This window comes from Sturnira hondurensis, unplaced genomic scaffold, assembly GCF_014824575.4.
Source record: "Sturnira hondurensis isolate 20B ecotype Veracruz unplaced genomic scaffold, ASM1482457v3 Scaffold0023357, whole genome shotgun sequence".
NCBI lineage: Eukaryota > Metazoa > Chordata > Mammalia > Chiroptera > Phyllostomidae > Sturnira > Sturnira hondurensis.
Window position 1 is genome coordinate 4,320,004 of NW_028095988.1, and position 13,009 is coordinate 4,333,012.

The window sequence follows — 13,009 nt, forward strand, 5'->3', positions numbered from 1 at the left end:
TATCCCACTGCTAAAATTTGGAGATCTTTTTTCCCAGTGGTCAAAGCAATTAAGCTAATGAATTGACTGTTCTTAGCTTTATTATATATTCACCATATATTCTTCTCAAACCTTTGGTGTCTAATATAATTTCTGTTTCCAAATACTATGTTTCCTACCTCCATAAATAAAATAGTAAAAATCTTGATTACTTCACCTAGAAAAGATGTTTAAGTGTTACATAAAAAGCACCCTTGATTCTATTTCTAACTCAATCTGTTAAGTTTTCTTCCTAAGAGTGGATAAGTATAAAACCCATTCTCACTCTTTAGCAAATCCCAGGACAGAAGCAGCAGGCAGAAGGCATGCAGGAGGAAAAAGAAAACTATGAACCTACCAAAAAAAGTAGCCAATATTTAGGAAAATAAAAATAGTAGCACACATTCATTTAACAAATATTTAACCCCTTCTATATAGGTGCCAAACGCTATGCTAGGTACCAAAAAATAGAAATATAAAATTACTTGGATTTTACTTCCAAAAAGAAAAAGTTATTCTAAGTATATACTTGGGAGAGGAAGAAGTACCTCAGTCTATATACGAGTGTGACAAAAATGTCACAGGGACAGTAAAGTCAAAACTAATTTTGGAAGAAGACACAGGGGTCTGTCAGGAAAATGGGACAGAAGACATTACAAAACTGGAAAATTGCATATATCAAGTCTCTGTGGTGACAGAAAGCACATGTGATTAGAAAACTAGTTAACAGTATACTTAGGAATTACATGCTGGCCATACTGAACCAAGTAATGAGGCTAAACAGTAAATCAAAGCCAGCAGTGTGAAGAAATCATAGGAAATAAGGCATGCAAGAGAAATCTAGTTAAAGAAATAAAAAGTGCCTGAAGTTAATCCACATAGAAGGCAGAGAACAGCAACAAAATAGGATGCCCAAAATATATATTAGGAAGACCTGACAGAATTGGGAATGCTTTGTGCTTGGTGAAGAAAGAAGTGAACAAAGAGGAATCCAGGTTCAAACAAGTAGCAAGTCTCTCTCTCTCTCTCTCTCACGCACACACAAACACACACACACACACACACACACACCATGTGGTAGGAAAGTAACAAGTTACTGAAATCTTTGAACCTAAAGGGACTGTAAGCAATTGTAACAGATACCAAGGTTTTAGTAAATATAAATATAATTTGAGAAAGTGTCTAGTGTGGAGGAAAAGAACCACAGAACATATGGAAGGTATCAAGACCAGAGCAACAATGGAGAAATCCAAACAGAACAAGAATAGTGACAATTCTATATATACCCAGAGTGAAAAGTTTCCATCATTTTTTTGTTAACCTATAGTCTCTCCTCAAACAATCCCTATCACTACCAAAGTATCATTTGTAGTGATAAAAAACAATGAAATCTGCTTAACCACATATAAACTGTACCCTCTGGATCCTTTTACAAACACTTTTTCTAAGAACTGATAGAATTTCTAATGTTGACCCAACAAAACAGGTTCCATCCTGCCACCTTCCACTGAATAGTCCTAAATATAAATGTTAAGGCTCATACAAAATAACTAAAAGTAATCAATTAAGCTTTACTACTTTGACTACTGTTAACACTTTGAAGAATATTAAAATATAAGAGGATTTACAGTATCTCCTAACTTTAAAAATACTTTTGTGGATCATGTGTAATCAGTAGTAATGTTTTGTTTTAGTAAATAATAGACGAACTTTAAAAAACAGTATTAAACTTAAGTAAATGCTTTGTTATTTGGCATTCTATTAACTGTAACTAACAGTTGGCACTTTCATACATGTATACTACATATTTGATGTTATTAATGACCAATATCTTTTTAATTTTCAAGTATCTTCTGAATAAAATAATATTAAATTGTTTAATGTCAGGTTTTATGTTACTTCATTTGCTTGAAAAGTTGTCATCAGGTTTGATGTACAAGAAAAAATGCCTTTAACATTTAAGTATCTTAGCTTACAGCCCTGGCTGGTGTAGCTCAGTGGATTTGAGCACGGGCCTGTGAAGCAAAGGGTCGCCCATTCGATTCCCAGTCAGGGCACATGCCTGGGTTGCAGGCCAGGTCCCCAGTAGGGGACACATGAGAGGCAGCGACACATTGATGTTTCTCTCCCACTCTTTCTCCTTCCCTTCCTCTCTCTCTAAAAATAAATAAATAAAATATATTTTTTTAAGATTTTATTTATTTATCTTTAGAGGGGAAGGGAAGGAGAGAGGGACAGAAATATCAATGTACGGTTGCCTCTCATGTATCCCCTGCTGGGAACTGGCCTGCAACCCAGGCATGTGCCCCGAGCAGGAATCGAACCACGATTCTTTGGTTCGCAGGGCTGCGCTCAATCCACTGAGCTACACCAGCCAGGGGCTAAATAAAATATTTTAAAAAAATAAATAACTATCTTAGCTTATAGTTAAATGATCATTTTACTTATCTTGATTTTCTAAGCTTAAATATGTAAATAACTTGGGAATTAAAACCTGCTTTTTATTCATTGTGAAATACAAACAAAATCCTCAGGTAAGTATACATTAAAAAGTAGTATCTAAAGTATTAAAATATTGTACACNATATCAATGTACGGTTGCCTCTCGTGTATCCCCTGCTGGGAACTGGCCTGCAACCCAGGCATGTGCCCCGACCAGGAATCGAACCACGATTCTTTGGTTCGCAGGGCTGCACTCAATCCACTGAGCTACACCAGCCAGGGGCTAAATAAAATATTTTAAAAAAATAAATAACTATCTTAGCTTACAGTTAAATGATCATTTTACTTATCTTGATTTTCTAAGCTTAAATATGTAAATAACTTGGGAATTAAAACCTGCTTTTTATTCATTGTGAAATACAAACAAAATCCTCAGGTAAGTATACATTAAAAAGTAGTATCTAAAGTATTAAAATATTGTACACTTCTAAAGGATGAATTTTATAGGTATAATATGCGTCAATAAAACTGTTTTTACAAGTTACATGTAGTGTTAGCTAAAATACATGTTAACGCTTTCCAATTTTAAATTCAAATCAGCAAGAAACAAATTTTATATCAGAAAACATTTACAAAACTTCTTACCTGTACACAGTCTCTATGAAACCAAGCATTCTTACAACAAGGACTTCGTAATATATTATAAGTTGGAATAGGCTCAATAAATTCCAAACAAATGGTGCATGGTACAGAGTCTCTATAATTATTAGGTGTAATTACTTGAACAGGTCGATGGTTCCAACAAAATGATCTAAAAATGTAAATTATTTAAAAGCAACATCTAATAAATTACAAAGCACAACCAGGCTAGCATTACAATTCACATTATAAGAGAAAAATTATTCACATCTCTCTAATAACTAATGTACATTAGACTAGAACCTTAGTACTATAAGTCAGTTTCACAACCTATGACCATGGTAAATTGAACTTTCCAAACATAAACCTTTTGTGGTAAGACTTACCTCACAGAATTTCAATAACTAATATTATGTTGAGGATCCCATGTAATATTTATTGTTAACAACAGAACATACACATCATTTTATTTAACATGGTACAAAATTTAAAAAACTTAAAATTTAAATATTAAATCATTTAACAAGTAAAATGCAAATAATAACTTATTCCTAACCTACTAATTTATTTCCATTTCTATTATCGAAACTGTAGTTTTTGTACATAGTAAAAATTTATTAACTTGGTCAAGAACATAAAGACTAAAAGAAATACAACACTCATGATACCCAATATCAAAATCCATAAAATTTTGATGTTTAAAGCTGAATTCAGAAAGAAATATTTTCAGGAGCATCTAGGGCATGATATTCATTTTTTGGACTCCACTGAATTTCTATACCTTCAATTTATTCAAAGAGAAATAAATATGCTCTGTGAAAGAAAACTGTACAATTTTATCTGAAGAATAATATAAAAATCTAGAATTACATAAGGTGAAAATTTTAATTGTCTTTGAATACACATCAACAGTTCTATATTTTATTCCAGAGCTGAAAGCTGAAGGTATAAATAAGCCCATTTCAGACAGGGTGATTCTCAAGACTGAAGATATAAATGACTCCATGTACATTCCCTCTCTATGTATTTATACACTACATATATAAAGTATATAAATTCAGTGCAGCTTTGAAAAAAGTTTTTAACAAAAAAATTTTACCATCAGAATACCCATATCCCTTATGCACTTTTCTTTAAACATTATCTTTTAGATTCAACAGTTAACTCACGCAAAATTGCCAGTGAATTGAAAAATACATTCTCTCTGAAGTCCGCATGGGAAATGGTAACTTCGTTTACATCGAGGTGCAACACATCCAATTGAAGCACCACTTTTCTTGCAAACACAGCATTTCTAGAAGAAAATAAGAAACTAGGGGTCATAACAGAAAATTTGAGCATGATAATTGACTTAGGTATAAATGAATATTCCTTTTGTGGAGTCTGAAAATTATTTTCATCATAGAACAGCTGTGATGACAGTGTAGTAAAGAGATTTCCTAAGAAAACTGTTCTACCCAGAAACAACCTGAAGACACTAAAGATTTACTCCTACAACAATTTCTGATATTAGGAACATTTATAACCTAACATGTGAATGAGAAAGAGAAGCTTCTTTTCCTTCCTACTGCAAAAAGAAACAGAAAGGTTTATAAACATAATGGCTATACGTGAAAGTCTCATTCAAATCTCAATAGAAAATACGTAATTAGGAAATATTCTCTAAGGAGAACAGTAAAAGAACACTCAAAACCAATCTGTAGAAAAATTGGCTAGGATTACTTTATCCTTTAAAGTGTTAGGTACTTTAAATTAGTGAGCCCCAAAAAGACATGTTTAAGTATTAACTCCTGGTGCCAGTATGAATGATACCTTATTCGGAAATAGGGTGTTTGTAAATGTGATCTCAAGATGGGATTATCCTGGATTTAGAGTGCTTCCTAAATCAAATGACTGGTGTCTTTGGAAGTGAAAGGAGAGGGAGATTTGAGTGAGAAATGCACAGAGGAGCAGGCCATGTGAAGATGGAAGTAGAGACTTAGGTTATGCTGCCACAAACTGAGAAATGCAAAGGTTGCCAGCAGCCACCAAAAATTTAAAGAGAAGCATGGAATGGATTTTCCCTCAGAGCTTCCAAGAAGAATCAATTATTCTGACACCTTGATTTGGAACTTCTAGTCTCCAGAATTGTGAGAATAAATTTCTGTTTTAAGCAACCTGGTTTGTGGTAATTTATTATGACAGCTCTAAAAAAGAAACAGAATACCATCGCCAACTGAAACACAAAAGTAGCATACAACCGGAAAGACTATTAGATGAGTCAATCATTACTAAAATACACAGCAGTACCTAAAACACCTTGGAATCCTTGAGATGGCCATTGTAATTGTCACTGATAAAGAGATTCTACAGTGCTAATGCTAATTCCTCAAGCACCACCAAGTCATAAGGGAAGACTTTGCCAACTGGATGCCTTCCCAGTAAAATGATATACAGAATTTTAGTTTAAGGCCACAAATGGAGACACATCTTCAGGATCAGGATATTTTCAAAGGTTCACAATACGGTATGCTCAAGAGAGAATTCATATGTTTTAAGAAAACAGGTATTTCCAAACTGTAAGGGGACTTTTAGAGGCCACCTTTCATGAGTTCACTATTATCAGGAGGCTGAGGAACTTTGAAACTAACACTCACATATGGCCCTATGATAAATGCCACGGATAAACTTTCCCAAGGTTTTCCCTAGTGCTCTAGAGCCTCTATTTTACCATCAAGTCCTTTGCATCCTCAACATCTTAAAAAATAATTGCCTCCATTTCTTTGCCTCAACTATAATAGGGAACAAACAGAACATTATTTTAATTATCTGTTGCAGATTGTAGGCCCCTACTCTAGGTTCATATTTAATCTTCTCATTCTCTTTCATCATTTCTACTCAGACCACGTAGAAACCTACAGCCCTTTCCCTGAGCATAATCTAGTAGCTATCACACAGAAGACTCACAGATTATAATTAAATAAACGAGGAGTTAAAAGTTTAGAATACTTATCTTGGAGAAAGGAGAAGGCACTGAACACAAGCATGCAATGTCACAGAAGGGCCACAAGACTTGTGGAGATTGTAAATTATTGGTCTACATAGTCGTGTAATTTTTACCTCAAACAATCATTCCAAACCAGAAACTGAGATATGAGAATGAAAAGTGAATGGCTGGATTGACTCAGGTTTGAAGAACAGCAGAGTGGGAGTATGTTCATAATTCTGATGGCGAGTGAGTAAAATGGCCCTAGCCGGGTGGCTCAGTTGGTTAGAGTATCATGCTCATACACCAAGTTGTGGGTTTGATCCTTGGTCAGGGCACATAAAGAATCAACCAATAAATAGCAGGATACAAAGTCAATTCAGAAATCAAAGGCATTTTTGTAAACCAACACTGAAACATCAGAAGCAGAAATCAGGAAAAAAATCCCGTTTGATATAGCAACAAGAAAAATAAAATACCTAGGAATAAACCTAACCAAGGAGGTGAAAGATCTGTACTTAGAAAACTACACAACACTGAAGAAAGAAATTAATGAAAACACAGACAAATGGAAACATATACCATGTTCATGGATAGGAAAAATCAACATCATCAAAATGTCCATTACTACCCAAAGAAATAAATAAGATTCAACGCAATATCTATTAAAGTACCAATGGTATATTTCACAGACATAGAACAAATACTTGAAAATTTATATGGAACCATAAACAACCCTGAATAGCTGCAGCAATTTTGAGAAAGAGCAAAGTAGGAGGGATCATAATACCTGATATCAAACTGTATTACAAGGCCATTGTAATCAAAACAGCCTGATACTGGCATAAAAACTGGAACATAGACCAATGGAACAGAATAGAGAGCCCAGAAATAAACCCAAGTCTCTATGGTCGATTAATATTTGACAAAGGGGGCAGCAGCATAAAATAAAGCAAAAATAGCCTCTTCAGCAAATGGTGTTGGGAGATCTGGACAGCTACATGCAAAAAAATGAAACTCGAGCACCAACTTACACCATACACCCAAATAAATTCAAGGTGGATAAAAGATTTAAATATAAGCCATGACACCATTAAAGTCTTAGAGGAGAACATAGGCAGGAAAATCTCAGATATCCCATGTAGCAATATTTTCACTGATTATGTCCCCTAGAGCAAGGGACATAAAGGAAAGAATAAACAAATGGGATCTCACAAAAATAAAAAGCTTCTGCATGGTTAAATGAAAAAAGAACCAGCTGCATGGGAAAACCTATTTGCCAATGATACCTCAGACAAAACTTTGATCTCCAAAATATATAAAGAACTCACATGATTTCACTCTAAGACAAGCAACCCAATCAAAAAATGGGCAAAGGACTTGAACAGACACTTCTCCAAGGAGGACATACAGAGGGTCCAGAGACACATGAAAAGATGTTCAGTATCAATGGCCATCATAGAGATGCAAATTAAACCGCAATGAGATACCACTTCACACCAGTGAGAATGGCCATCATAAACAAAGCAACAAACAACAAGTGTTGGTGAGGATGTGGCAAAAAGGGAACCCTAATGCACTGTTGGTGGGACTGCAGACTGGTACAATCACTATGGAAAACAGTATGGAATTTCCTCAGAAAACTAAAAATAGAACTGCCTTTTGACCCAGCAATTCTACTGCTGGGATTATATCCTAAGAACCCTGAAACACCAATCCAAAAGAACCTATGTACCCCAATGTTCATAGCAGCAGAATTTACAATAGTCAAGTGCTGGAAGTAACCTAAGTACCCATCAATAGATGAATGGATCAAAAAACTATGGTACATTTACACAATGGAATTCTATGCAACAGAAAGAGAGAAGGAGCTCCTTCCCTTTGCCACAATAGGGATGGAACTGGAGAGCATTATGTTAAGTGAAATAAGCCAGGTAGGGAAAGACAAATACCATACAATCTCACCTTTAACAGGAACCTAATTAATAAAACAAACAAGCAGCAAAATATAACCAAAGACACTGAAATTGAGAACAGGCTGAGGGGACACGGGAGAGGATTATAGGGGAAAAGGGTTTGCAGGAACAATTATAAAGAACACATGTACAGTAACAAGAGGGACTAGAAACAGGGAAGGCTGGTGGGGAGGGATGGGGTGCTGGGGAGGGGTGGAGAGGAAAGGCAGAAAACTACTTGAACAACAAAAAATGTTTAAACAAATCAACCAATAAATGCATAAACAAGTGGAACAACAAATCGATCTCTCTCAAATAAATAAATAAATTTTAAATAAGAGTGGGTAAAACTATGGGTTAATTGGACTAAGATAAGGAAGTGAAATCAACATTGTCACATATGTTATCCAGGAGCAGTTTAACTCCCTGTTATTTGCAAGAATACAAATGTTCTAAAATTTACTATATCTGACAAAAGTAAGCACTGAAACATAAAATCAAAGTCTTACAAATTTCTAGTGGAGAAACAGATGAATAAGACTTCCTGATATTGACAATGTTTATGGTATTTAGTGTAATGAGTAACATAATTTACTTACCAGTTTGGAAGCTCTATTCACTTCTTTCCTTATATCTTCTATTAGAAAACCATAAACTCCTTCTTCTTCTTTACCTCTCTGCCAAATTCCACTTGACATCAACTAGAAATATATTCTCAATTAGAAAATAAGCTCTAAAAAACTAGTTTGGAATAAATATATATCTAATATTTTAGTAAAAATAAGCATAATTCAAATTTTAAGCATCTCTTAATTTTGTTATTTTTCATGATCAAAGTAAGGAGCTACCCACATTTTTTTATTTGAAAGACATTGTATATTAATAGTCCATATAACCAAACTGGTTTCTCAAGTATTTCAGAAAATAATAGAAAAAGGAAGGAAAACAACAACAACAACAACAAAGCCCTGTAATTAAGCTTTAGGCGAAAAAGGGAGTAAACACTGAAAGATGTAAATTTAGTAACACTTAACAGTATGGAGATAGTAGAGATTACCAGCGATATTTCAGGCTTAATTATAAATTGAATTGGATTCTGGATCATAAAAAGCACATTTACAGGGAAACCTATTATAATGAACATAAATGTTCACATTTTAAAAATCTGATTTTTAACTTCAGCTTAAATATATTAAAGGAGCATGAAACAAGAAAAAGCATGGGACTGTGAATAAGAAATCCTGGCTTGCAAACCAGGCTCTGCATCCAACCTTCTGGATCCCTAGGCAAGTAATTTAATGTCTGACTTTAAACCTAAAAATAAAAAAACACTGGGCTAGATCGCATTGTCTCTTAAGTCTCTTTCAGCTCAAATGTTTGTTGCCATTGGTAATATTACTATACTTTCCTGTTCACAATTAAATAGAATATTGCCCAGGGTCAGCATCTTTTTGAATATATTAAGTAATTCAAAAATACATTAAATAATTTTAAAACACTTCAAGTATATGATTAAAGAGGCTTATTTCAATCAGCATAATATATCCTAAAGAAAACCAAGTGATATACATTACTTAAAAATTAACTATGAAAAAAACCCCACCCTAACAAATAAAGTAGCTCTCCTAATTCTAACACATAAAAGTGAAATAGCCCCAGCTGGTGTGGCTCAGTTGCTCGGTCATCATCTCACGAACTGAAAGGTCGCCAGTTTGATTACCAGTGGGTTGCAGGTTTGGTCCTCTGGGGCATGGGCAGAAGGCAACCAATTGATATTTCTCTCACACTGATGTTTCTCACCCTCTCTTTTTCCCTTTGTCCCCTCTCTCTAAAATCAAAAATTAAATAATTTTTAATAAAACTGAGATAAACTCTTAGAAAAATAAAAAAAGTTTTCTTGTGTGATGCAAAATAACCCCAACTTACAAATAAATCTTGAATGCCAACTTCATGTTCCCAGAAGTATTGCTACAAAGTAATCACATTCTTAGACCATCTAAAAGTCTGTTTAACTGACACACAAAACTGCAATCTTAGAGAGCCACCAAGGCGTAAGTTAGATGTTTTCTCAAGGAAGCATCTAAAGAGTTTTAGCAATGGACACTGTGGTGGGTACAAAAATATGTCTACAAATTTGTTGATACTCCTTCCTTTAAGATTTGGGACCTGATCTCCTCCCCTTAAGTGTGGGCTAGACTTAATGACTTCACTTTTAATAAACAGCATAAAGCAAAAGTGACAGTTTTATGTGACTGTGAAGACTTGGTCATATGACTCCATCTTGGTGTATCCATCTATCCCTCTCTTTCTTTATCACTTGCTCTGGGAAATGCCAAAGTCTATGCTATGGACAACACTACAGAGGCACCCAGAAAATAAGAACTTAAGACACAAATTCAGTGAGAGGAGAAGTTAGTAGAGGGAAGGGGAAACAAATTAAAACCTAATTTTCAGTATGAAGTCACTTTTTTTCTTTTGAGTTACCTACCGTAAATTAACCTACTTCCCTTTCTACAAGTATGTATTGCCTTTAGTCAGAACCCTTCTTTCCAAAGTCTCTGTGAAATAAAATGCTTTTCTTCTACTCCCTCAACTCACAAGTCCTTTATGAGATTTATCACTAGCAACAATGAAAACAAGAAAGTGGTAAAAAGAATAACTTCCTTAGAGACCAAACCATTTTTTTTCAGTTAGGCCCTAAAGGGTTAGACCAAAATAAATAGGTAATAATGACAGGTCTTTAAATGTGCCAAGTAATTTCAGAATCTTAGAATCTGATAAATGACAATCTTATCTTTACATACAGACAAAATGAGATCTAGAGAAGTTAAATGATTATCAGAGAACAGTCATCAACATCTAATTCTCTTCTTTAAAACAATATCAAATTTTTGAGAATTATAAATTATACTCACCAAACAATAGTAATGCACAGTGAGATTCCATTTCTCATTAGTTTTCTTTTCTCCATACTTATTAGGACAGTCATCACTTTTTCGACAGAAAACACAAACTAACAGTGAGAAAGTAAACAGATATAAAAATATTTTTTAGTTCAAAATAAAATCTATGGAATTAGTTCCTTCCTCAAATGATGTGTTCAATTCTTTCTGTGTGAGCGGATCAATTTATATTATAAGTAACTTAAAATTTCCAACACCTACACCTAAAACAATGTGACTCCATATTTTACTCATTAATTTATAATGATGAATGTAATGATTACCATGTAGTTAAAATGGCAACTTGCAGGGTAACATCACTGAAAACAATAAATTAGGAGTTTTTAATCTATTAAAGCAACAATTAAACTGAAAAAACCATCAGAATCAATTTTTCAGAAACTTTGAAATCTAACTAGAAAACTTACAACAGTTAGGATGCTTAACAAAGAAACAAGTTGCTATATTTTGATGAGAGCTTCATAGCATTTTAACTTACCCACCTAGTCCCCCTCTACCCTGCCTCCCTGCCAATCTCCAACTAGGCAATGGTCTTAGGTATGATGGGTCATGTTCCTGGTGTGGCCTGTCCAAGAGGAGGTAACATGAACTTCGTTCTCAAAGAAATGTGACCATTTTGACCTATGTGGTGGCTGAGGTATGTGCTCAGTTGCTTGCCCTTGTTCTGCCTGGATCAGAACTTGGTCAGGGCTGGAGTCTGACCATCTGTCAAAAGCATTAAAGACAAATACACCAGCTGCAGCAGCTTGAAGCAAAGGGTAACAGAGGGTAAGCAGGTGACAGGGTAAAAGCTGACTGGCGGTTCCCAGGGGCTGAGGGCAGGGAAATGAGAAATGACTCCCTAATGGGTACAGAGTTTCCTTTGATGATTATGAAAATATTTTGAAGCTGTGAATATACTAAATTTCACCAAATTATACACTTCAAAATAGATAAAATGATAAATTTTATATTATGTGCATTTTACCATAATAATAATAATAATTTCAGAAAAAAGTTTGAGAAGCTCAGCTCTAAACCAGAGCTGTTTTAAAGTGTGGCGGTCTGCTCATTCATGCTCTCCTGGGCATTGTTTCTGGCTCCTGAGGGAGTCTGGACAGAAATTGGTCTTAGAAGGGCCATACTGAACCTTCCATATGACTAGTTTATGTCTTACTGGACTTCATCACTATCCAAGCCACATGCAGAAGAGCCTTATACACACCAAGTTTGCTGATACAAGTATGCAAATAATGCTTCACAGCCGGGAACTACTACTATAATCAATAACGTGGAGGAATTTCATAAACATAACAATGAACAAACGATTTAAGGTCAGATATTACTCTTGGGGAGGAGCAACAAAAACAAGGACAACTTCTGGGTGCTGTTCCACTTGTTGTTCTGGATGGTGGCTACGCAGGATGATAATAATTATTACCCTGAGGAGTTTGTGATTTATTTGGGGAGCAAAGAGGAGTCAATGAAAACTTCTGATTTGGCAGTGATGTGACCAAAGATGTGTTCAGAGAAGATAATTTTGGAAATAAAAGGCCTAGGCATTGTGTTCAAGAAAGGTGAAAGCCCACAGGAATCTAGAGCAATTGAGACAAAAGAGACCCACGAATGGCCAAAAAGAAAAGGAAGAAGATGGTGAATTATAAGATGGCGCTGCTGCCAAGCCTTATTATCAATGTGTCTTGATAATAATAGTCCTATCCAAATTTCCAAGTACGTCACTGCAAAGGTCTCAAAATAAAGCAAAATTGTTCTGTGACACTACTGGAAATAAGAGTGAGCCAAATCTTGCTATGTCCATGCAAGGTCCTGTAATCTTTCATATGTATGACTGGATAAAATACAAGCTGAAGTTAATAACTATCATTATATTACATTTCTCAAATGTATATGCAATGTTTTTTTTAATATAATGAGATACCAGACACCTATCGGCAATGATGGGTGGAAAAAAATTGAGGGTTTCATATTCTCAGTGAGCTACATATAGGTCACCAGACTACAAGCAATTCAGAGAAGCTCCAAAACCC

The 13,009-nt window shown here is 34.8% G+C and overlaps 1 protein-coding gene across 1 annotated transcript in view; it reads right to left on the bottom strand.

The window, feature by feature from the left end:
* The window catches only part of G2E3 (G2/M-phase specific E3 ubiquitin protein ligase), an 81,082-nt gene that overhangs the window by 24,574 nt on the left and 43,499 nt on the right, over positions 1-13,009 (bottom strand). The window contains exons 3-6 of the mRNA XM_037037521.1: positions 10,935-11,032; positions 8,619-8,720; positions 4,269-4,393; positions 3,106-3,271 (exon numbers count right to left, since the gene is read on the bottom strand). Coding sequence (XP_036893416.1) covers positions 3,106-3,271; positions 4,269-4,393; positions 8,619-8,720; positions 10,935-11,032 — 491 coding nt within the window. The remainder of the gene's footprint in view (positions 1-3,105; positions 3,272-4,268; positions 4,394-8,618; positions 8,721-10,934; positions 11,033-13,009) is intronic.